This window comes from Geotrypetes seraphini, chromosome 2, assembly GCF_902459505.1.
Source record: "Geotrypetes seraphini chromosome 2, aGeoSer1.1, whole genome shotgun sequence".
Classification (NCBI taxonomy): domain Eukaryota; kingdom Metazoa; phylum Chordata; class Amphibia; order Gymnophiona; family Dermophiidae; genus Geotrypetes; species Geotrypetes seraphini.
The window spans coordinates 209,506,236-209,533,544 of NC_047085.1; the positions used below are offsets into that span (position 1 = coordinate 209,506,236).

At 43.5% G+C, this 27,309-nt stretch overlaps 1 protein-coding gene across 2 annotated transcripts in view; it reads right to left on the reverse strand.

The window, feature by feature from the left end:
- RIPK1 (receptor interacting serine/threonine kinase 1) overlaps window positions 1–27,309 on the reverse strand; it is a 151,065-nt gene that overhangs the window by 63,120 nt on the left and 60,636 nt on the right. For both annotated transcript variants that reach the window (XM_033934845.1, XM_033934846.1), the window contains one exon: window positions 23,530–23,767. In XM_033934845.1, coding sequence (XP_033790736.1) covers window positions 23,530–23,767 — 238 coding nt within the window. The remainder of the gene's footprint in view (window positions 1–23,529; window positions 23,768–27,309) is intronic.

Consider the following 27,309-nt stretch of genomic DNA (forward strand, 5'->3'; position numbering starts at 1 on the left):
CCAATGGAATTTTTTATTTGGTTTCAAAGATGTTGTAGGAATTGATTCTGTTTATTTATTAGTCTTTCTTTATTCTTTCTTTTGAGCATGTGGTATGTTATGTTAGTGTAAGTGGTGTCATGAATGTTGTATGCTATTTTATTTTAATGTATTGTCTATTAGCTATGTTTAGGTTTTATGAATCAGGGAACAAGAATATAATGAAATATAGACAAATGTGTTTCTGAATTTTAATTTATTTTTCTATATGATAATCTAGATATGTGATATTTATTTGTCTTGATTTCGGTTGCATTGTATGTATGATATATCAGTTGTGCTTGGAATTGGGATGTATCATTGATTATTTCCTTATCCTATATAATAAAAGGTTACCAGCGCATGCGCTTTGAAAACGGCGTGATCACTGCCGCTGTGGTGTGTGATCCGTGGCCGTATTCTACTGCACGCGCCCTGGCTTGCCGCATGTGCCCCGACTTCCGAAGTCCGAGCTGTGCGCGAGCGGCGGCTTGCTGCACGCGCCGCGCTGTGAAACTGTTTAGGCGCCAGAGGCTTGCCGCACGCGCCCGGCTTTCAAATTCTTCATTTCTTCAGGCTGGTGCGCAGGAGGAAGTCGCGGTGGCAGTTTGTGTCCAGGAGCTACAGTTTTGTTAGCTGGCTCACAGGATCAGCAGGAGGGTGTCCTGCTCTGCCGGTTTCTCTCTAATAAGGTAAGTAAATTGCTAATTCTGCTACTGCTCAGGGAAGTGGAGGGGGAGAGTGAAAGGGGGCTGCTTTGGGGGAGGGATGTGCTAGTGGGCAGAAGGAGGCCATGAAGAGACAGAGAAATACAGGCAGGCAGGGGGCCAGGGAGAGAGACCAAGAGACAGGCAGAGAAAAAGGGGGCCTGGGAGAGAGACAGACAGAAATAAAGATAAACAGACAGACAGCGTCCAAGGAGAGAGAGAAAAATTTAAAAAAAGACAGACACCAGGCAAGGAGAGAGACAGAAATTAAAAAAAAAAAAGACAGACACCGGCCAAGGAGGGAGAAATAAAAAAATAGACAGACAGACAATGGCCGAGAGAAAGAGAAAGAAAAAAAGACATACAGACAGCCAGCAGCCAAGGAGAGAGAGAGACAAAGAAAAAAAAAAAGACAGCGTCCAAGGAGAGAGAGAAATAAATAAAAAAAAAAAGACAGACAGACACTGGCCAAGGAGAGACAAAGAAAAAAAGACATACAGACAGCCAGCAGCCAAAGAGAGAGAGACAAGAAAAAAAAGTCAGACACCGGCCAAGGAGAGAGAGAGAAAAAAACCCCAAACAGACACCGGCCAAGGAGAGAGAGAAATAAACCAGACAGACACCAAGGAGAGAGAGAGAGAAAAAAAAAAAGACAGACAGCGGCCAAGGAGAGATAGAGAGAAAAAAAAAGACAGACAGACAGCATCCAAGGAGAGAGAGAGAGAAATAAAAAAAGATAGACAGACACCAACCAAGGAGAGATAGATAAATTAAAAAAAAAAATGATAGACACCTGCCAAGAAGAGAAAGAGAGAGAAAAAAAACAGACAGACAGTGGCCAAGGAAAAAGAGAGAAAGGGGAAAAAAACAGACAGACAGTGACCAAGAAAAAAGAGAGAAAGAAAAAAACCAGACAGTGACCAAGGAGAAAAAGAGAGAGAATAAAACCCAGACAGACAGCAGCCAAGGAAAAAGAGAGAGAAATAAATTATGACAGACAGACGGGGTACCAGAGAGACAGACAGAAAGAAAGACAGAGAGACCGAGTCCAAGAAGAGAGAGAGAATCAAAAAAAGACAGTGGGCAAGGGAGAGAGACAGATAGAAATAAAGACACACATTACAGAAATAAAAAATAAAGAAATGCCTATTTCTACACATCTATTCTAGCAACTGCAGTGATTTGTGTGTGGCTGTTTCCTTCAGGAGCAGTTTCCCTATCGTTACAAGGAGCCTGCGTCAGACCCTGCCAGAGCTGCTTTAGAAAACAGAAAATTTCTCAGATAAGGCAAAATTTGTGTGCTTGGGGCAGAAAGTAATTTTGCTTTGGTTTGGGCAAGAGGTGTAGTGGGGAGGGGGCCAGGGAGTGATCTTGCATTGGTTTGGATGAAGGGGATGTGCTTGGTTGGAATCAGGGAGTGATCTTGCTTTGCTTTGAGGGGAGGAGTGTGGTTAGTAGGGAGCAAGGAACAATCTTAATTTACTTTGTGGGGAGGGGTGTGTTGAGGAGGTGGGCAGGGAGTGATCTTGCATTGGTTTGGGTGAAGGAGGGTGTGCTTGGTTTGGGTCAAGGACTGATATTGCTTTGCTTTAGAGGAGAGGTGTGGTTGGTTAGGGTTATGGAGTGATGTTGCTTTGCTTTGGGGAGAGGGTTGTACTTGGTTGCAGTTACAGTAGTGAATGTGCCCCCCCAAAAAAAACCAACAGTGCCAGCACTCAGAGTGTGTAAACAAATAGTGCCAGTAGTGAATGTGCATAAAAAAAAAAATCCCAACACTCAGTGTGCTTAAAAAAACAATCCCACCACTCATTGTGACTTAAAAAACACTCCTACCACTCAGTGTGATTAAAAACAACCGTAACAGCACTTTTAGTGTGCCTAAAAAACAACTCTGACAGCATTCAGTATCCCTAAAAAACCAGTGTCAGCAGTCAGTGTGCTTACATAGCCTCCACAGTGTCAATACTCACTGTTTTAAATACACAGCGCCAACAGCAAGCTACTCCAACCATAACATTCAATAAACACACTTAAAGGAAAATTCAAACAAAATTTAAAAAACACCATGGCTACTAAAAGACTTCTACAGGAAGAACAGTTACCTCAGCAGGTAGAGTTGAAGAGAAAAAAGGCTGAAAGAGAAAAACAAAGACGAACAAATACATCTGTTGAAGAACAGGAATATCAACGTAAAATTAATACAGAACAAAAACGAACTAAAATAGCAACTCTTACTCCAGAAGAACAGCAATCACTGCGTCAGAAACACGCCAAAACAGAACAGCAAAGACGAGCAAGTATGTCTATTCAAGAAAAGGAAAAATCAACGACAAAAAAACAAAGAACGAAAAAGAACTAAAATAGCAACTTACTCCAGAAGAACAGCAATCACTGCGTCAGAAATACGCCAAAACAGAACAGCAAAGACGAGCAAGTATGTCTATTCAAGAAAAGGAAAATCAGCGACAAAAAAACAAAGAATGAAAAAGAACTAAAATAGCAACTCTTACTCCAGAAGAACAGCAATCACTGCGTCAGAAATACGCCAAAACAGAACAGCAAAGACGAGCAAGTATGTCTATTCAAGAAAAGGAAAATCAACGTCAAAAACGTTCAGAACGAAAAAGAAGTAAAACAGCAACTCTGACTCCAGAAGAACAGCAATCAATGCGTCAGAAACATGCAAAAAGAGAAAAACAAAGACGAGCAAATATAACAGTTGAACAAAATAAAAATCAACGTCAAAAAAATTCAAACCACCAAAAAACTAAAATATCAACTTTCACTCCAGAACAACAACAACAATCACAAACTCAGCAACACACTAACCTATACCAACCCATTATAACACATCTGTCACCAAAGAAAAAAAACCATACCCAACTGTCAAGGACCGGAATACAACCAATGGCAGTTCTGAATGAAATGAAAAATATTAATGAGGACAACATTAAAACACACACATGCGGATATTTAGATCACATCTGCAACTTTTGTAATGCTAAACATTTTGAAGCAGAAAGACCTTCAGATTCTAAATTTTCACAATGTTGCTCAAAAGGAAAAGTACATATTTCCCCAATTACTATAAACCCTTTCATCCAGCAACTCATGACCGGTCAACATCATTACAGCAAAAATTTATTTCAAAATATACGATCCATAAATAGTGCCCTAGCATTTGCCTACATGGGAGCAAACATTGCTCCATCTCCTGACCATGGCCCATACTGTTTCCGCATCCATGGATCAATTTGTCACAGAGTAGGCACACTGCACCCACAACAGGGACAAAACAGACAGTATGCACAATTATATATTTTAGATCCCTCTGAAGCTGCAGAACAAAGAATGCTCATTTCACCTAACTCAGGAATAAATGAAGAACTGATGCAAACACTAAGCACACTTATGGCACAATACAATCCATTTGCTGAAGCCTGCAAAATGTTGCAACAGGTTGAAAAAGAATATGAAGACGCTGCCATCAAAATAGGCAATGTTACTAAGGAGGTAACTATGACCATAGTGCAAGATCGTAAAAATGACCAAAGGCATTATAACGCACCAACACATAATGAAGTTGCATTTATTTTTCAAAATAATGACGGAGAACCACCACTTGAACGAGATCTCCTTATACACTGCAAACCACGCGCAGACAATCCAACGCAAAGAATAACATAAAAAATTAGTGTCCTTGATCTTAATCTGGAACCCATGGTTTACCCATTGCTCTTCCCATATGGGGATCAAAGCTGGGGAATTGTCAAACCTTTGCAACACAGACCACAAGTCTTAGTAGGCTTAACAAATCAGTCAAAAAATCCTAGAGTTAGGGTAACACAAATGCAATATTATGAGTACCGTCTTTCCATCAGAGATGCATTTAATCCCTTCTTACATGCTGGCCGCCCTTCTTACATGCTGGCCGACTTACACAACAATATATTGTAGATGCATATGTGAAAACTGAAGCCAACAGATTAAATTACACCCGCCAAAATCAGCCAAAATTAAGAGTAGAAAAATACTCAGGATTAATGGACTATTTAATTAATGAAGCCACAATGAAGGCCTAATTCCTGAAAAAACTTATATTTTGCCTTCCTCATTTATAGATAGCCCCAGAAACATGCTACAAAATTATCAAGATGCAATGGCAATTGTCAGAAAATATGGCAAGCCTGATCTTTTCATTACAATGACGTGCAACCCCAAATGGAAGAGATTGTTAATAACCTACAACATGGTCAAACTGCTGATGCACGCCCAGATTTAGTTGCAAGAGTATTTCACATAAAACTAAAAGCTCTAATCAATGATATCTGCAAAAATCATATTTTTGGACTAACAAAAGCCATTGTATACGTAATTTAATTTCAAAAGAGGGGTTTACCACATGCTCACATACTACTCATTGTTAAAGATGATAGTAAACCAAAAACAGAAGAAGTGATAGACAAAATTGTATCTGCAGAAATTCCAAATATAACCACCACTCCTCGTTTATATGCAATTGTAACAAAACATATGATTCATGGACCATGTGGAGTACACAATCTAAATTCTCCGTGTATGACAAATGGCAAATGCACTAAGGATTACCCAAAGCCATTTCAACAACAAACTATTGCAAATATTAATGGTTATCCCAAATACAGAAGACAAAACACAGGCCAAATTTTAAATTTTAACGGCAAAACAATTGATAATACTTGGGTTGTACCATATAATCCATATCTAGCCCTCAAGTACAGTTGCCACATTAATGTTGAAGTCTGTGCTTCTGTGAAAAGCGTCAAATACCTTTTTAAATATGTATACAAAGGTCATGATTGTGCAAATGTTGTAATCGAAGAACACGAAAGTTTAAACCATGATGAAATTAAAACTTTTATGAATTCAAAATATGTGAGCACTCCAGAAGCAGCATGGCATTTGAATGGATTTGAAATGCATTATCAATCACATACCATACACAGATTAGCAGTACATCTGCCTGATGAACAAACTGTATTTTTCCAACCAAATAACATTTCCACAGCAGCACACATAGCTTCACAACGCAATACTCATTTGACAGCTTGGTTCAAACTAAATCAAGACCACGAAGAAGCAAGGAGTATATTATACCCAGACATTCCTTTACACTATGTGTTTGACTCTGACCATTGTACTTGGAAATTACATCAACGGGGTGCTGAAAAAGTTATTGGACGCATGTATTCTGTGAACTTACTATCTGATCCAGAATGCTACTCTCTGCGCTTCCTATTACTCAATGTTTCTGGTGCACAATCCTTTGAACATCTAAGAACTGTAAATGGAAATATCTACCTCTCTTTCCAAGAGGCCGCAAAACAAAGAGGCCTCATTAACGATGATAAAGTATGGGACAACACTCTGGAAGATGCGGTGCAATACAACATGCCTAAACAACTAAGGGAATTATTTGCATACATCTGCATATTTGCCTCCCTACAAAATATGAATGACCTTTTCTTAAAATATGAAGAATACCTTATTGAAGATTTAGTTCACGCACATATCACTCACAATAATGAATGCACTCTATGTCATAACATAGCACTCAAACACATATCCAACATTTTACTACTCCATGGAAAAAAGTGTGAAGATTTTGGATTACCACACACACTACCAAATACTAACCTACAAACAAATACCTACGACCAAAACTTTGAAAAACAAACAGCTGAACAAATGATGACAACCTTAAACATAGATCAAAAAACAGCTTTACAAGAAATATTGTCAGCAACCCAAAATAACAATCTCTCCCACCGTTGTTTCTTCTTGGATGGCCCAGGAGGTAGTGGTAAAACCTACCTTTATACAACACTTCTCTGCACATTTCGTGCACAAGGTAACATTGCACTCCCTGTAGCCTCCACAGGTATAGCAGCAAATCTTCTTAAGGGTGGTAGAACAAGTTTCAAGTTTTATTAGGATTTTATATACCGCCTATCAAGGTTATCTAAGTGGTTTTTACAATCAGGTACTCAAGCATTTTCCCTCTCTGTCCCGGTGGGCTCACAATCTATCTAACGTACCTGGGGCTATAGAGGACTGAGTGACTTGCCCAGGGTCACAAGGAGCAGCGCGGGGTTTGAACCCACAACCCATACCACTCCCAATTCAAATTCCCGGGCCTATACTTGAGAATTCAGTATCAAATATGCGTATAAATTCCACAGATGCTGACAATTTACGATCCGCTAAACTAATCATTTGGGACGAATGCACTATAGCCCCCTCTATAGCTCTTACAGTGGTTGACAAACTACTACAAGAAATAATGGATAACAACAAACCCTTTGGAGGAAAAGTTTTCTTACTTGGTGGAGATTTCCGTCAAACACTTCCCGTGGTGCCTCATGCTGACCGGACAAAAATTGTTGAGGCATGTATAAAGAATAACAACCTGTGGCCCAAATTCAAAGTCCTCAACCTTAAAAACAATATTCGATCAATAGACACTGATTTCAGCATTTGGCTCATCAAAGTTGGTAATGGTGATACGCCACACATTGACGGCTTGCCTGATGACATCATTGAAATCCCTTCACAGATTTTAACCACAGAAAATATCATCAAAGACTTTTTGGGAGAAAAAATTACGATTGCAGATATTCCAAAATTAACAAAAAATCTATACTTTGCCCCAAAAACTCTGATGTAAACAACATAAATGAAGAGGTACTCAACATTTTGGAAGGACAAATTGTAACATATCTCAGCTCCACCTCAATTGATGACTCCACTCAGGAAGACACACAAAACTATCCAATAGAGTTCCTCAATGAACTAACTCCAACAGGTATGCCAAAACATAAACTCAACCTTAAAAAAGGAGCAATCGTTATGCTGCTTAGAAATCTAAATACTAAAAGAGGATTGTGCAATGGTACCCGGCTCATCATTAATGACTTAAAGAACAACCTCATCATTGCTCAATTAATAACCGGTTCAACAAAAGGAGAATTAGTTTTTATTCCACGTATTGATTTGGCTCCAACATCCACTGATTTGCCCTTTACATTACGAAGGCGACAATTTCCAGTCACATTAGCCTTCGCCATGACAATCAATAAAGCTCAGGGGCAAACTTTAGAAAAAGTGGGCATTTACTTGCAAGAACCAGTATTTAGCCATGGCCATTTATATGTAGCTTTTTCTAGTTAGAAGTTTTTCAGACATTCTGATGACAGTTGTAGACGGCCCAAACCAAGGAAAACTACTACCAAACTCAAACAGAATCTTCACAAGGAATATTGTCTATAAGGACATTTTATAGGTACAGTGGTGCCTCACACAACGAACTTAATCCGTTCCAGGAGCAAGTTTGTTATGTGAAACGTTCGTTGTGTGAAACGCGTTTTCCCATAAGAATACATGTAAAACAAAATAATTCGTTCTGTAGCATAAAATATGCTAAGATGACATAAAAAAAGATAAATTTTTGGTTATTATTTTTATTTAGATACATCTAAAAACATAATTGTTTTTTAAAACAACACACATTTTTTAAATTTAAAGACAGACTAAGTAGAGTCTAATTTTACAGTGAGAGAGGGCAGAGTCTCAGCGGCAAAAACTGGGACTTAACTGTTCATTTTTTTTTTTTCTACCGTGTTTCCCCGATGATAAGGCAGGGCCATCAAATAAGACAGCCCCCCCTTTTTAGAAAAAAATGTAAAATAAGGCACCCCCCCGCAAATAAGCCACCCACCGATACCTGCGCTTACCCGAATCGGGTGGTACGGTGGGTGACTCGTGTAGTCCCTGGCACCCCCGACACGATCGGGGCAAGAGGGAGCTCAAGCCCTCTTGCCCCCCCCCCCGACTCCCCGACACGATCGGGGCAAGAGGGAGCTCAAGCCCTCTTGCCCCCCCGACTCCCCGACACGATCGGGGCAAGAGGGAGCTCAAGCCCTCTTGCCCCCCCGACTCCCGACACGATCGGGGCAAAAGGGAGCTCAAGCCCTCTTGCCCCCCCGACTCCCCGACACGATCGGGGCAAAAGGGAGCCCAAGCCCTCTTGCCCCGCCGATTCCCCAACTCCCCGACAATATCGGGCCAGGAGGGAGCCCAAGTCCTCCTGGCCACGGCGACCCCCTAACCCCACCCTGCACTACATTACGGGCAGGAGGGATCCCAGGCCCTCCTGCCCTCGACGCAAACCCCCCCTCCCCCCAACGACCGCCCCCCCAAGAACCTCCGACCGCCCCCCCAGCCGACCCGCGACCCCCCTGGCCGACCCCCACGACACCCCCAACCCCCTTCCCCGTACCTTTCTGTAGTTGGCCGGACAGACGGGAGCCAAACCCGCCTGTCCGGCAGGCAGCCATCGACGGAATGAGGCCGGATTGGCCCATCCGTCCCAAAGCTCCGCCTACTGGTGGGGCCTAAGGCGCCTGGGCCAATCAGAATAGGCCCGGGAGCCTTAGGTCCCTCCTGGGGGCAGGGCCTGAGGCACATGGTCGGGTTGGGCCCATGTGCCTCAGGCCCCGCCCCCAGGAGGGACCTAAGGCTCCCGGGCCTATTCTGATTGGCCCAGGCGCCTTAGGCCCCACCAGTAGGCGGAGCTTTGGGACGGATGGGCCAATCCGGCCTCATTCCGTCGATGGCTGCCTGCCGGACAGGCGGGTTTGGCTCCCGTCTGTCCGGCCAACTACAGAAAGGTACGGGGAAGGGGGTTGGGGGTGTCGTGGGGGTCGGCCAGGGGGGTCGCGGGTCGGCTGGGGGGGCGGTCGGAGGTTCTTGGGGGGGGGGGGCGGGCGTTGGGGGGAGGGGGGGTTTGCGTCGAGGGCAGGAGGGCCTGGGATCCCTCCTGCCCGTAATGTAGTGCAGGGGGGGGTTAGGGGGTCGCCGTGGCCAGGAGGACTTGGGCTCCCTCCTGGCCCGATATTGTCGGGGAGTTGGGGAATCGGCGGGGCAAGAGGGCTTGGGCTCCCTTTTGCCCCGATCGTGTCGGGGAATCGGCGGGGCAAGAGGGCTTGGGCTCCCTTTTGCCCCGATCGTGTCGGGGAGTCGGGGGGGCAAGAGGGCTTGAGCTCCCTCTTGCCCCGATCGTGTCGGGGAGTCGGGGGGGGCAAGAGGGCTTGAGCTCCCTCTTGCCCCGATCGTGTCGGGGAATCGGCGGGGCAAGAGGGCTTGGGCTCCCTTTTGCCCCGATCGTGTCGGGGAATCGGCGGGGCAAGAGGGCTTGGGCTCCCTTTTGCCCCGATCGTGTCGGGGAGTCGGGGGGGGCAAGAGGGCTTGAGCTCCCTCTTGCCCCGATCGTGTCGGGGAGTCGGGGGGGGCAAGAGGGAACCAGGCGGAGAGAGGGCAGTTAAGCGCAGTGCCTGCGCGGAAGGATGCAGCTCGGGCGACTTCGTTGTGTGAAACGAAGTTCGTTGTACGGATCAAGACATAAAGTTCGTTGTGCGCAGCGTTCGCTGTGCGAGGCGTCCGTTATGCGAGGCACCACTGTATATGATATTAACAAACACAAAAACCAAAATTTCAATAATAATAAAACCCTTAGCTGCACATGCACACTTTGAAACTCCATGCCTTCACATGCACAATATAATATAACCACCAAACAGAGAAGCATCTGACCACCAAGCATTCTTATACACCCTTGAGTTAGTCAGGATTTTTAAAGTTGTCTGGGAAGTATATGTGTTATGTTCAGTTAACGGAGGTTTGGGGTAACTAAGGCTTTAGTATACATGTTTTCATGCATAGTTAATTGGGGAGGGGGGAGCAGTTTTGAAAAAATACTGCCATTTATAGTGTTGCAGAAGAGAAAGATCTCACACGATGAAGATATTTGTCAGAAACTTTGGGGGTTTTAATTGCACCTATATGCCCCAATGCACACAGATCTGCTGGAAAAATGGGAAACCAAACAATTTTTTAAGCCCACAACGTCCAACAACAAATAAGAAAAATACAAAAACTTACAAGAAATCAACCATACAATGGATATTAAACCTCTCATGGTAAGTTTTCAGTAAATTTTTTAACTGTTAAGTCTGCACATCTATTCTAGCATCCGTTAATCTAACGGGCTTAAACACTAGTTAATTATAATTCTATGATCAATTATTGATGTTGTCAATAATTGATTTTGGAGTATGGAAGTTATGAAATATTTATTTGATTTTGCAATTAATATATTGTATGTTTAATGCTTGAAAGTATGATAAGTATTTAGATATGAGGATAGATATAAAATATGTGTATACTATCTTCATTTTAATGAGTTATTGAGCGTTTTTTAATTATATATTTTAGGATAAAATATGGTAGGGGTGGTGTGTATTAGATTTAAAAAAGCTTTTAAGCAAAATATATGGATATTTAAAATTTTGTTTTTAGAAAATGAATATAACTTGAATTTGGTCAAATGAGTTTTAATATTAATATTTGGGGGTATTAATTAATTCTATGAGTTTATAATCTGATTGATCTATATAGTTAACATGAATTTGATTTATATTATGGTTATTTATGAAATATATGAATTGTTTTTATGGATATTTATGGCATTAATGAACTGATTAATATTATCATTTATATTAGAAGGATTTGATTATACGTTGCCTGGGGGAGTGTATGGGTTACATATCCTATGCGTGTTACGTTTATCCATTTGTGGGGTGGGTTTGGGTGGATTGGGGGTGGTTTTTTTTTCCTATAATATGGGTTAAGAAGTTTTTAGGGAATAAGGGGGTTTGGTATTTAATCTATTTATTATTGAATTTCATGAGGGTGCTGGTGTCTAGTCATTTCAATTTGATTAAGCATGCATATTATTATTGGTATATACATATATTTAGATGGTGATTAAGTTTTTTTCTTTAAACGTCAATGGCCTTAATCATATGATCAAGAAGAAGAAAATGTTAGATTTCCTTAAAAAGCAAAATGCTGATGTTTATTTCATTCAAGAGACGCATCTGTCAATTATAGAATCTAGGAAGCTGGAAGGGGGTTGGATTTCTAAAAGTTTTTTTGCTCCAGCAATTGGGGAAAAAAGCGGGGGTTGCTATTTTAGTTAGTAGGAAGTGTTCAGCTGATTTTCAAATGATCGCTTCGGACCCCTTAGGAAGATGGGTATATGTTAAAATGAGCATGGGAAATAATACCCTTGTCTTGTTCAATGTTTATGTTCCAAATACGAATCAAATGGAGTTTTTTAAGACTTTACAACAATTATTACTCCCACTGGCTGCTTCTAATTTAGTAGTGGCTGGAGATTTCAATGCTGTAATGGATCCAATAGTTGATAAGAGTCCAAGTAGGATTATGAAATCACTAGGATTAGATAATTTGGTTCAATCTTGTGATTTGATAGATATATGGCGTATTCTTCATTTTGGTGATCGGGAATTTTCTTTTTGTTCACAGGTTCATAATTCCTTTTCAAGGATTGATTATATTTTTGTTTCCAATAAAATAGCTCAGAAAGTGATAAAAGCCATCATAGATCCTATCATTTTATTTGATCATGGTGGTGTTTGGATTGAATTACAATTGGATGAGCAAGTTGATGCTAAGCCGATTTGGAGGTTTGATAATACTTTGATTGCAGATTCAAAATTTCTTGAAGATTTTAAATTAAAAATAATTGAATTTTTTCAAACTAATGCCTCTGATGATGTTAATATTGAAGTGTTTTGGGATGCATTTAAAGCAACCATGAGAGGACATATTATTTCATATTTGGCATATATAAGAAAACAACTTAAAAAACAATTTTATGATTTGGAAAAAGAAATTAAGATTTTGGAAAATAAATTAATTAGCAGATAGGAACAGAGTACATTACAAATTTTATTAAAAGCTAAAGCCAAATATAATGAATTATCTTCAGAAATGATTTGTTTTATCAGCAAACTCAGTATTGTGGAAATTCAAATAAGGCAGGGAAATTATTAGCAAATTATCTTAAAGCAAAAAAAAGGAAAACAAAAATTATTGTAATAAAAGATAATAAAGGAGAAATACACACTAAAAATGAGCATATTTTACAACAGTTTCTTACTTTCTATAAGGACCTATATTCTTCTGAGACTTATAGAAACAAAGAATAAGATGGTTTGGAATTTTTAAATTTAATTATTGGACCAAAAATTCCTGAGCATATAAAGGAAGTTTAGAAGAACCTATATCTCTAAAAGAATTAGAAATAGCATTGAAATCTCTTAGAGCTGGATCCGCTCCAGGTGGTGATGGATATACTCTAGAATTCTATAAGTCATTTCAAATTACCCTTTTACCATATTTGTTAAATTTATATCAATATCAACTGACTAAAGGTTGTATTTCAGGTACTATGGCAGATTCCTTAATTATTGTTTTGACAAAACCAAACAGAGATCCCACTTTGGTTTCAAACTACAGGCCTATTTCATTAATAAATGTGGATGGGAAAATTATTGCCAAATTATTGGCTTTAAGATTGGCAAAAGCTCTCCCTTTTATTATTGATACTCACCAAACAGGATTTGTTGCAAGGAGACATTCTTCTCATAATACTAGGTTGGCTTTTCATACTTTAAATTTAACAAAAAAAGTGAATGATCCGACTTTCTTGGTTTCTCTAGATCAGTGATTCCCAACCCTGTCCTGGAGGAACACCAGGCCAATCGGGTTTTCAGGCTAGCCCTAATGAATATGCATGAGAGAGATTTGCATATGATGGAAGTGATAGGCATGCAAATTTGCTTCATGCATATTCATTAGGGCTAGCCTGAAAACCCAATTGGCCTGGTGTTCCTCCAGGACAGGGTTAAAACCACTGCTCTAGATGCAGAAAAGGCCTTTGATAGGGTTGAGTGGAATTTTATGTATCAAGCGATGGAATGATTTGGGGTGGGTTCTGGTTTCATTCAAATGATTCAGATGCTGTATAGCTCTCCTGGTGCAAGATTATACATTAACAATAGTTTATCAGATCGGTTTAACTTGCGAAGGGGGGGTTAGACAGGGTTGTCCCTTGTCTCCTTTGCTTTTTGATGTTGTTTTAGAACCCTTGTTAATTGCTATAAATCAAGCAAAGGGATACAAGGTATTCCTTATTCAAATTGAGAATATAAACTCTCTGCTTATGCAGATGATATACTGCTTTATTTGAGGAATCCAGAAACCACCATTCCATGCTTACTTGAATTGATAGAAAAATTTGGAAATTTTCAGGATATAAGATCAATTGGAGTAAGTCTGAAGTCCTTCTGCTTAATGTTTACTATGCCAAAGGTTTATTTGATTCATTTACTTTTGTCTGGAAAGATGATGGTCTAAAATATTAAGGCATCATTATTAAAAACAATATTGAGGATACGGTGAAGGAGAATGAAAAACTTTTGTTAAAAAAAATAACAGAAATGTGTGAGAAGTGGAATCCGTTGCATTTATCATGGTGGGGGAGAGTTCAAACTATTAAAATGATGATACTGCCTGTGGTTTGTTATCAAATGAGTATGATACCAGTTTTTTTTCAGGGGTCCTTTTATAAAAAGTTAAATGGTATTCATACGAAATTTGTTGGGTTGGGTAAAAGACCAAGAATTGCTTTAGTATCTTTACAAAAATCAATTATGGAGAGAGAGGTAAATTTTCCAAATTTTTATAATAATAATAATAACTTTATTCTTCTATACCGCCACAATCTTGCGACTTCTAGGCGGTTTACAATCAAGAGAGCTGGACATTCAGTGAATTACAGCATGCAGATAGTCAGAGGAAATATAGAGTGCAGAGGCTTTAAGAAGGCAAAATTATAGAAGTACAATTTGCTGAGCAAGTATAAGATAGGTATCATCAAGCCTATATTCTACGTCAGGGTATGTATTGGGTCCTCCCAGAGCTCATGGAGAATGTCCCAGATTGGTTATATTTAGAGTGGCGACTCCTGTTTCCTATACATCTGGTTCATTTGCTTAGTATAAAGATACCTAGGAAATATAAAGAAAATAGGATTTTGATTGATACCTGGAAAACTTTACATTATGTTAGTAATTTGTCACCTATTCTGATTTCTAAATCAATATATCAATCCATTTGGCTAAACTCCAAGATTAAAATTGGCGGATTTCAAATCGTCTGGAAGCATTGGATAATTGGAGGTATTCAAACTTTGAATGATGTTATTTCAAATGGTTCACTGTTTAATAGATGTTGGCATTGTAATCAGGACGCAGGGACTTTTGATCATTTAATTTTTTTCTGTCCTTGTATTAATGCCTTTTGGAAGTCAAATTGGCCCCAAATTAATTCTTTATTAGAGAATTTTGTTGCCTTTCATATGATACAATTTTATTTGGAACATCAATGAGGTTAAAAAGCCAAATTTCAACGTCTAATAATAAATTATTACTAATATTGACAGGAGTTGCCATTCAACATATTACTAGAAACTGGAAGGATTATACAAGACTCAATTATACCTTCTGGTGGAATTCTGTATGTCATATATACAAGCTGGAAAGAGTCATTGCTTTACAGAATGGAAATTATACTAATTTTAAAAAGATTTGGGGGCCATTGATTGTATATTCAAATGATTAGACACCTTTATGTATTAGAAGTATTATAATAAAGGGGGAGGGGGATATTTAAAGTACTTAAGACAGTATTGGTTAGGATTTTCAAGTGATTTATGTGAATTATATGTTATAATATTGTACACTTGAACGAATTGAAAATGAATAAAGATTTTTTTTAAAAAAAAAAAGTAGTACAATATCAAGTTTCAAGTTTATTAGGATTTTATATACCGCCTATCAAGGTTATCTAAGCGGTTTTACAATCAGGTACTCAAGCATTTTCCCTCTCTGTCCCGGTGGGCTTACAATCTAGCTAACGTACCTGGAGCTATGGAGGATTAAGTGACTTGCCCAAGGTCACAAGGAGCAGCGCGGGGTTTGAATCCACAACCCCAGGGTGCTGAGGCTGTAGATCCAACCACTGCGCCACACACTCCTGCCACATACCCTGAAGAAAGCCACAACATGATGGCTGAAACATCGGTTCTGCCTACTCACGTCCGTCGCTAGGGGCACCCAGTCCAAGACGCGCAGAGGGAGTCCTCTATACAGAGAAACCAGGATCAACCACAACACCATACAGCTGCAAGTTGTTGCCAAACATGGCAACTTCACCCCAGCACATCCCGCTGAGGATTCCACTGGGACAGAAGGGCCAACTGAAGAGAACGGATGTAAGCCCTTGCCCATGGATCACATCTATGGTTGCCACCAATAGACCCAATACCTGCAGATATTGCAGGCTGTCGGGGCTGGAGCCACTAACATGTCCCGACTGCACTCCGAAGCTTGATCGTCCTGGAGTGTGTCAGAAACACTTGGTTCCTGCCCACATGGAACCAGACCCCCATGTACTCCAAGTCCTGCAGAAGCGACACGTTGTGAGATGGATCACCCAGCCAAGACTATCCAGCAGTCACCGCTTGGCGAACCGCCAAGGGCTTTCCACCAAAGAGGGAGCTCTGATCAGCCATCCGTCGAGGTACTGATGGACTTGCAACCCCAGCGAGCGCAGATGGACAGCCACCACCATGACTGTGGTGAATGATCTGGGCACTGACACCACTGCCGCGACCAGGCAGTGCCGCGACCAGGAAGGGCCTCCTGAGAACATGCAACCTCAGGAACCTCCGATGATCTGGAAAAAAACAAAACAAAAAAATCGAGATGTGAAGGTAAACTTTTTAGAATTCTAAGGAAGCCAAAAACTCCCCAGGCGCCACTGCTGCCACCACTGAATGCACCGTTTCCATTCGGAAACATGGAACTCATAGGATGGCATTCACTGCCTTCAGGTCCATAATTGGTCTGCAATCTTCAGAGATCCTTTCTTGGCATGATGAAGTAAATGGCGTATCTCCTGGTGCCCCAGTTTCCCTTTGGAACAGGCTCTACAGCTGCCTGATCCAGCAACCTGTGCACCGTAGCTCGCACCTGGCTGGCCATATCCGAAATTCCCACCAGAAGGGACAAGAAGAATTCCGACAGAAGCCTGAAAAATTGTAGTCAAAGACCTTTCCTGAGCACGAGGACTCACTGGGCCGAGATTTGCCATTCCGGAAGGAAGACCGAAAGCCGCTCCCCGAATTGGGCATATTCTTCTCTAGGAAGGGGCAGAAGGCTGGGAGTAGAAAAACTGTGGGCGCGCTGCACCTCCAAAGCCAGGACTGGAGGGAGCTCTGAAACGCTGTCCCACCACCGGAGATCCGGTGAACTCCGGCAGGGACGAAAATCTGGCCGTTCCACACCTCTGGTCGGATGAGTCTAGAGCCCGGGAGCACCTCAGGCTACAGATCTGAATATTGGCCATATGTCATTCAAACCTTGACCAAACAGGAGTGAACACGTAAAAGGAACCTGCTCACTGAACCCTCAGCTGAAGTACCACCCAACCACTGGTGAATCCAAGCCATTCGCCGAGCGGAGCCTGAAGAAGTACCAAGCTTAGTTCAAGATGCTACAGAGTGTTTCGGGCAAAAAAATTCAGACATTCCCAGGCTACACAGAAGTGGCCGCCGCAGCTCGCCCTCCCGCTGTAGCAGAAACAGCACGACGCTGGAGATCAAAATGCAATAGTCAGTCCTGAACATCCTGCAGGACAATCCCTCCATCTGAGGAAAAGGAGGTACGCTTAGCGACCTGAGCCATAGCTGAATCCATCGTCAGCAGGACCAGTCTCTAGTTGAAGTCCAATGCCATGGGATACAACTTTGCCAAGTCCAAGGATAAGGAAACCCTCCATGGACTCCCAGACTTCTAACAGCACTTCCGCCAAAACTGCATTGCAGCAAGGAGGCAGCCAGCGGAGACATAGAACTCAGAACTGTACATTCTATCAGAACTGCATGGGCCAAAACCAGGTTCCGTGTTCACAGTAGCCTTGGCCAATCCAGTCCACCCTGGTGACTGATGTAAGGCACCACTGTGGTACTGTCTGAGAGAACTTGAACTGATTTGCCCTTCAGCAACGTCTGCAATGCTAGTAACGCCAACTGGATGGCTCTGGTCTCCATGACACTGATTGACCAGGACGCCTCCTCCAGAGACCAGCTGCCCTGAGTCGAGCGACCGAGATATTGAGCTCCCCAACCGAGGAGACTAGCATCCGTGAGAAGCACTGTCCACTGAGGCTGATCCAGATTCACTCCCTGCACCAGACTGAATAAGCGCAGCCACCAGCGGAGGCTACAACAAACTAATCGCTGAAAAGGAATGGGCGAATCCAGATCGTGCGTCTGAGGTGACCACTGCCGAAGAGCATACTGAAGTGAGTGCATGTGAGCCTGAGCCCACCTGACCACATCAAGGGAGGCCACCATCGACCCCAAGACCTGAAGAAAATCCTGCACTCAAGGATACCAACAAACCATCATAGAACGAATCTGCGACTGCAACTTGAACACTTAGGCCTCTGGAAGGAAGAATCTCCCCAAGCTGGTGTCGAAGAGCACTCCGAGGTACTCCAGGAGCTGAGATGGATGCAACCAGCTCTTGGACAAGTTGACCACCCATCCCAGCAACTGCGGGAACTCTACAACCCGAATCGTAACCCGGGAGATCTCCTGAAAGGATTTCGCTCAAATCAACTAATCATCTAGGCCTCCGCCACCATGATCTTTGTGAAAGTCCACAGACCTGTGGCCAGACCAAACAGAAGCGCACAAAACTGATAGTGCTGTCACAAAATTACAGAGCAAAGGAAATGCTGATGGCAGGCTCAAATGTAGGTAGGCCTCCATCAGATCAAGAGAAGTCAGAAATTCCCCCTGCTAATGGCAAGAATTACGGATCTCAGGGTCTCCATACGAAAAGACGGCACCTGGAGCGCCCTGTTGATCCCTTTCAAATCCAAAATGGGCCGTAAAGACCCCTCTTTCTTGGGCACCATAAAATAAATGGAATACCTGCTGGTGCGAAACTCCTGAGGAGGCACTGGAACCACTGCTTTGAGGTCGAGCAACCTTTCCAGCATTTGACGAAAGGCCTGCTTCTTCCAAGCTGCTTGACAAGGAGAAGAGAGGAAATGATCCGGTAAGGGCCGGGAAAACTCAAGAGCATATCCGTCTTGAGTCACTTCCAGGACCCACTGATCCGTTGTGATCTCAGCCCACCCCTAAAAAACTCTCGCAACTGGGCTCCCACCGGCACCAGGGGAAGGGCCCGCAAGGAGTCATTAGGCCAGGCGGGTGGCGGAGGGGCCTCCAGGGGAGTCATGATCCTTCCGTGGGGGCACCCTGAAAGAACTTCATGCACTGAAAGAAATGCCCTCTGGGAGAAAAAGAAGCCACTCTCCAACCATGGCAGAACCACAGAAAATCACGTAAATGCCCCGGGAAACACCACCCCATGAAGGCATGCAAGGGCGGTCCTCAGGAAGATGGGGCACTTTAGAGTCCGTCAAGGCCTAAACCAACTTGTCCAAATCCTTGCCAAACAGGAAAGATCCTCGAAATAGAAATTTACTAAGCTTAGTCTTAGACGCCGCATCCGCTGACCAACCCCAAAGCACCAGGGTACGGCGAGATGCCACTCCAAGACCATAGACTTGGCCGAAGCCCGCAACAGATCATACATGACATCCAAGAGATAAGACGCACCCAGCTCAATTTTAGCAACTTCCTGATCCACCAAGGACCAGTTATCAGACTCCTGGTCGAGAACTTGCTCGGACCACCGAAAACAAGCCTGGGCTACCAGACCGCTACCTGGATTGCCAAGGCAGCTATGTCAAAACTCTGCTTAAGAAGAGACTCCAACTTACAATCCTGAGAGTCTTGCAAAGACAAACCACCCTCAACTCGCATCGTATGTCTACGAGCGATAGCCGAGACCACCACATCAACCACAGGAGACTTAAAAGTATCCTTATTCCCATCAGGGATGGGATAAAGCCGAGCCATGGACGTTGCCATGGCAAACAGGCACGTCCGGCAGTTTCCACTGCGCATGTATCACATCCCGAATATCCTGATGCTTAGGAAAAGAATGGGAGGCTGACCGGATCCCCTGAAACAGGGGGTCCACCACACATGGGGGGTCCTTTGCATCCTCCTCAAAGCACAAAAGCAATGAAATCTGAAGGATAAGCTCCTGTAGCTCTTGCCGGTAAAAAATGTGCACCACCAATGCATCCTCACCAACCAGCGTCGCCGCAAAACACATGTCCGCATCATCTGCCCCTCTGAGAGGATCTTGGAGGTCCAACAAGGGGTCCAAGTCCTCATCAGGCGAAAACACATCTGCACACAAAAAATCCTCATCCCACGAGACCCATGGCCACTTGGATGACGTTGGAGGGACTAGACCACAGTCGACGCGAACAGGGGTAGATGCGGAAGGCAAAAGCCCATCCGAAAAACCCAAGACCCCTGGGGAAGAAACAGGACCCCAGGCCACCTGCAAATAAGCCTTGTACATGGCTAAAACAAAATCTAGTGCAAACCCCCGTGGCGGCAAAGCAGGACTCATTACTAAGGCAAGACGCATTACGGAAACCTGTTCCTGTCTCTCTAAGACAGGGGGGAAGGTCACCTGAGGCTTCAGGTAAGATGGTGGAGCTTCCCGCCTAAACCAGCGAGAAACCCATGAAAAAAACCCATGAAAAAAACCTTGCCTGAAGTGGCAAGAGGCCTGAACAGACCCAGTCGCTAAAGCAGGCATGCCAACAGTAGCGAAAAGGGAATCCCTAGCACTATCAGTGGTAAGGGAAACCTAATTTCTCTGACCAGTGGCGGCTGGGGAAATCCCTGTGTGGGTGGTAGGGGAGGCCTGGCCTTCCCCACTCCTTGCTGCCAATGAACGGTACACGTGCAAAGGGGCGCCCTGCTCGACGACACCCGAACTTCGTACACACGCCAGCTGCATCAACCACACGTCTGGAACACAATGAGCACTTTTTAAATTTCTTACAAGTGCTCATTGTGAAAACCGCTACAAGAGAAAATAAAGTGCTGGTTAACAATAAAATCAATTAAACTTCATTGAAGGCTTGTCTCAGGACTTTTTTGTTTTTCAATATAATTTTAATTTACAATTGAACAGACCCCACTAGCTCTCAAAGCTATATGCCTTGCCTGTAGTTGGTGGCAAGGCTTACAGCAGAGGCACCTCTACAGGAAAAATTTGGGAAGGTGAGGGAAATGAGGGGAGGGACTTGACCAGTTGAGTGTGGCACTTCTGAGGTCGGACCCCCGAAAGGGTTCCCCAAGCTCAATCCAGCACCACAAACAGCAAAAAACAGGCCAATCTAAACCAAATCCAACAGCCCTACACTAAATCAGGTAAAGACTGCACAAGCTTACCACCTCCACCTGCTGGAGACTGAGAACAGACTGAGTGTACTTGGGACTGCACAGCCCACTTATACTACAGCCAAAAGTTTGTGTCTCAGTCTCCACCTGCTGGTCAAGGTGCATTATAATCCATCAGTTTCTGTGCCGGTCTGGAGGGATGATGGGGAAAGGGAAGGGGGTGCATGCACAGGAGGGGAAGGGCTACTCACCCTTACTATGCCACAGCTTCCTGAAACTCCTCTCATTAGCTCTCCCCAGGTTCCCAGACCATCTCTGCCCCTTCTTCTCTGGTTACAGAGACATTATCCCTTAACTCCATGAGCTCCTCCTCAGCTGAGACTTCTTTCCCTTCCTCTGAACAAGAAACAATATCCTCATCCTGGGTTCCATTAAAGTGGTTTCTAACCTCCACAGTATTCTTGGCCTCCCTGAGTCTCAGTGGATTTAGTGTAGCCCTTGCACCACCAGCCCTTCATGTTTGACTACTTTTAGTAAGAGGATTTGACCAGCTGCTTGCTTTCTTTTCCCTGGAGTGTGTAGTGCAGCCCTCCCCTCTCTGCCTCCACCTGTTTAATTAGCCTGTCATGTGTGGCTAGATTCCTCAGTGGCTGAGGCGCACGCTGCCTGCTTGTTCACTCTAGAACACTGTGCTGCACACTGTGTTGAGGCATTTTCCTATCCCACCCCCCTTTCCCATGCTTAGCTGGAATGGAAAGTATTTGCTGGGTGTCCCGCTGTATCCTGACAGGCTCCTTAAAAAAGGATGAGTAAGGCTGGGATAAGGAAACGCTTTTCCTTCCTGCCTTTTCTGGCTTTAACTGCCCTGCACTGTGCTTGGGGACAAGGTCTGTTTCTTCAGAAACCTGGTGAAGCTTATATAACATTGTACAGTATTAATGATGCACTGTAGTTGATAACAAGGACTGATATATTTCAGTATAAGTGTTAAATCCTTTTGATTAATTGATAGTTCACTGCATATGTTTAAATTCATGGATCTTAAAAAGTAGGTCGAGCCATTCAAAAGGAACTGATAGGTACTTTGAGACTTTATTGTTTTACAGTACAGACCAGTTAATTTTTAAAACTGACGCATTCTTTAACGCATGTGCAAGGATGAGATTATACTGCGCATGCTTAAAACTGGAAATTTTAAAATGAGTTATGGTGAATGGTGGTTTTTGTGATTAAAGTTTATAGCCTCTAAATGAGGAAGAAGGTTTAAAAATGTTATTAGAAGGAACCAACCAACTAATATAAATTGATATTCTATATTTTGTACCAGTAAAAGTTTTGGAAAATGGGCGCGTTTTTTAACACATGCGCGATGATGACAGTACACTGCACATGCTTAAGATTGGAAACTTTAAAATGAGCCACAGTGCATGGCGGCTTTTGCAGCTAAAAAATCTAGCCCCTAAATGAGTCAGGACGTCCTAAAATGTAAGTCAAATTGTAGCTTATTTTTAGCGGAGTTCAAAGAACCTTTCCTTTAAATGACTGACTGGTTTTATGATTGGAACCAGGAATAGCATGTTTTATGAAATCTAGAAACTTTAACGGATGAGATTTGAGAATGTTAATTAACTTTATTGGCCATGAATTTATGTGTAGTCTCGTAGTTCAGGTAGTAAGGGGAGCACTAATAGTGAATTAAATAACAAAGAACCCAGGGTCAGGTACGGAGTTTTTGAATGAGTGACTTTACCCAATATGCAATTATAATCACTTATAAAAATTTAATCACGATAAAATAAAAATAAGAATAAAAATGAAATTTAACTCTTACATAAGTATTTATATGAAGTTTTCACACAAGTTTTAGGGTGCATATAGTGTATGATTTAATGTTTTTTCTTATATTATGCAAAGCGTCCTAAGAACCCTTGACAAAGCCATTTTATGGCAAAACGGGTCCTGTCGGGGCAGGCTAATGACTCTGCACACTAAAGATAAGTAATAAATACTAACTATTAAATTATCTGAAAAAGTTGAATATATAAATTACAGTAAGATTCAAGTAAAACACTGGGAGGAGGTGGAGATAAGGGTCAGTAATTAAGACTCCAACCCATCCAACTTTGATATCACACATTTATGTGTTTAATGAAATGGGTTTCTGAGACCCTTTACCCTCCTTTCTTATATTTGACACTCCAGAGTGGGATATTTTGCAATTGGGGGGAGGAATTCCGTTTTCTTTTCAGTTTTTGGTGGTCAGCAGTTTTTCAGTGTAGAGAGAGGATACCCCCCAACAGGAGCGTGAGGACTTCTACATGTAGTGGGGGGGGGGGGTTTCCCCCCACACCCCCTTATAGCGGTAAGGCTTTAAAGCAGTGGGACTGACGGCGTGCATATATTTTGTGCGCAATTGTCGGCGCGCCAAAGTCCGGTGTACTTTTGATGGATCACCAAAATAGTGTATATCTTTTAAAATTATTTTACCTTCATAAGGTTCTTTTCCTGCAATAATCACCCAGAGAACAATGCCAAAGCTGTACACGTCTGACTTCTCAGTAGGTTTTGCATTGATAGATTCTAGGTGTTCAACAGCCATATAGTAAAGTGTTCCACCATTTGCCTTGGAGTAGACGCTTCCACTCTTTGATTTCCTGTTCCGGCTGATTTCTTCTTTAGTTAACTTGCTCCAAGTTTGAAAAGATGCAACACCAAGATCTGCAATCTGAAAAAATTAAGAAAGCAAGTGAAAGGGGATAGATTCAGAAGTAACTTCAGGAAATTCTTCAAGGAAAGGGAGGTGAATTCGTAGAACAGACTCCCCATGGAAGAGATGAGAATTGCATCTAAATTCAACAAAGCTTGGAGCAAGTACTTAGGATCTCTAAGGGGGATCTTCAGTTTATTAGCCAATAACCTACTTGCTTTATTATCGAATTCAAAGTACTCCTGCTTGATTTTTTGAAGTGATTCCCAAATATTAGCCAATTCTAGATCCCTCAGAGAATTATGTAATTAGGCCAATTGGGCCTTATCTGCCTCTGAAGCTTGGCCATTCCTCTTCTTAAATTGTTGTTCTGTTATTTATTTTAAAAATTTCCATCCTACTTATCAACTAAGCGGGTAACAGTTAATGCATACATAAAAATATCAAACGTTACATTGTATGTCAAAGACACGCATTAAAAACCACCATCTTATATTCCAATCATATAGGAGTGCTATATTCACTAGTGACTTTAGAACAGCGGTCTCAAACATGCGGCCCGTGGGCCGCATGTGGCTTTCCAGGTTTTATTTGTGGCCCGCGGTCTGGAGGCATCATTCTCTTCCTTTTGGAGCAGCAGCCGGCTCGTTCGTTCAAAGCTGCGGGTTGGCGGCTCCTTGCGCTATCCACTCCTGCATCGGAAGCCTCTCTGATGTCACAACATCAGAGAGGCTTCAGACGCAGGCACGGATCTCGCAAGGAGCCGCCACCTGCGGCTTTGAATGAACGAACGAGCCGACCAGACACGCTGTTGCTCCAGTGGTGTACCAAGGAGGGGGCGGTCCACTGTTCTCCCTAGAGTGCGGCTTGCAGCTCATCTAGCGTAGTGGTTCCGAACCTGCTTCCCTTCACTGCTGCCATCGGGGATCAGGCCGGCATCGTGTTCTTTGATCTCCCTGCTTCTCTTCCCTGCAGGGCCGACCCACTCTCGCAGAGAGAGCAGTGAATGGAAGGGGCAAGACAGAGGGTGAACAGTAGATGGAAGGGGTTGAGAGAGAGAGACAAACACTGTATGGAAGTGTGGGGGACAGGGGGAGCAGACGTTGGAAGGAAGTGGAGAGGAGAAAGAAAAAAGGGCACATGCAGGATTGAGGGAAGAGGATAGAGTTAGAAATAAAGATACAGAGACAGGGGGCCAGGGAGAGACACAGACAGAAAGAATGACAGATAGACAGCGTCCAAGGAAAGAGAAAAATAAAAAAAACCCAACCAGACAGACATCTACTCTAGCACCGTTAATGTAACGGGCTAAAACACTAGTATCTGAATATTTGAACAAGAAACCAAAAACTAGTGTGAAAGACATTTGGAGCATTGAGGTTAAGCAGCAGATTTCTGCTTCTCAATGGCCACGGATTTGGACTTGGAGGATGAGATGTACAGTAGAGAGTTGCGCGGGGACAGAAATCCCACCCGTCCCCGCCAAAATCCCACCCGTCCCCGTGAGGAATCCCACCCGTCCCCACCCGTCCCCGTGAGGAATCCCTCCGTCCCCACCCGTCCCCGCGAGGAATCCCCTCCGTCCCCACCAGGAATCCCCTCCGTCCCCGCCCGTCCCTATAAACTTCAGAAATAGTTATTTCATTTAATTATGCTACTGAATTAAAGGCTCTGGTAGAAACCCATTTACAAATAAGCAAAAAGACTTTATTAATTTGAAAATATTAATTGGGAAGAATACATACTTTGCAAACGGGTTTCTACCAGAGCCTCTAAAGTTTATAAATTTTTATCAACACAACTAATATACTACTTTATCCTGAAGCAAAATAAAAAAAAAGAAATATAATTCTTTTCCTACCTTTGTTGCCTGGTTTCTGCTTTCCTCATGTTCTCATTCAATTCCTTCCATCCACTGTCTCTCCTCCTTCTGCATCTTCCATTTGCTCTGTTACTGTGCCTCTCCCTTTCTTCCCCCTTCCAAATTGGTCTGGCACCCATCTTCTTCTCTCAGCTCCCCCCATAGTCTGGCATCTGTCTTCTTCCCTGCCAGCGTCTTCTCCCTACTCTCTCTTCCCCATGTCCTGTCAGCGTCCTTCTCCCCCCTCTGTCTTCCACATGTGCTTTCAGTGTCCTTCTCCCCCCTCTGTCTTCCACATGTGCTTTCAGTGTCCTTCTCCCCCCTCTGCTTCCCCATGTCCTTTCAGCATCCTTCTCCCTCTCTGTCTTCCCCATGTCCTTTCAGCGTCCTTCTCCACCCCTTTGTCTTCCCCGTGTGCTTTCAGCATCCTTCTCCCCCCTCTGTCTTCCACAAGTGCTTTCAGAGTCCTTCCCCCCTCCCCCGCCCTTCCCATGGCCTTTCAGCGTCCTTCTCCACCCCTTTGTATTCCCCATGTGCTTTCAGAGTCCTTCCCCCCCCTCCCTCCTTCTCTACCGCCCCGGGTGCAGCACAGCCGGCCAGGTCCCCTTACTTTTGTGGCACTTCCCCGACCGACCGACAACAGCCCCGGTCCGACAAACCTCCCTGCCCTTAACTGCGAATCTAAATTACCTTATTACAGCTGCTGTAAGAAGATAATTTAGATTTGCGGCTACAGGGCAGGGAGGATTGTCGGACCGGGGCTGTTGTCGGTTGGTCGGGGAAGTGCCACAAAAGTAAGGGTACCTGGCCGGCTGTGCTGCAACCGGGGCGGGGTGTGGCGGGGCGGACCGCCCCCTCCCTTGGTAGCCACTCGAACCGCGAGGCTACTCTCCTCCTTACCTGCACTGCCTGCAGCACAGAGCCAAACGGAAGTCTTCCCGACGTCAGCGCTGACGTCGGAGGGAGGGAGGGCTTTGTTTAAGCCCTTTGTTTAAGCCCTCCCTCCCCTCCGACGTCAGCGCTGACGTCGGGAAGACTTCCGTTCGGCTCTGTGCTGCAAGCAGAGAAGGTAGGGAGAAGAGCCGCGCGACTGAGTACATCCAGCCCCGCAGGAACCCCGCGACCCTCGGAGGCGTCCCCACGGGATCCCCGTGACCCTAGGGGGCATCCCCACGGGATCCCCGTGACCCTAGGGGCGTCCCCATGGGATCCCCGTGACCCGAAGGGGGAACCCGCGGGTCCCCGTTCCCGTGCAGCTCTCTAATGTACAGCGTCAGCATCTATGAGACAAACTTGTTTTTTCTTGTTACATAGAACTTTTTGAACCCCAGTTTGTTTGCAGAAGTTAGATAGTTCAAAATCTAATAGATGCTGGCATTGTCATCTTGAAATAGGGACACTGGATCATTTGTTGTTCTATTGTCCTTTGATTCTCAACTTTTGCAAATCAATATGGGGACAAATCAATTTGATTTTGGAATCGTCTATTCCGCTGTCTTATGAGGTGGTTATTTGAGGAACACTGTTATAACTTAAACCTCCTTTGGACAAATATACAAGTAGATTATTTGCTGCTATGACTGGGAAAGCCATGCAATTAGTTACAAAAAATTGGAAAAATTGGGATCAGCTTAATTTCTCATTTTGGTGGGAGTCTATGCTTATGTTACAAGTATGAGAAAATGAACTCAGAAATTTT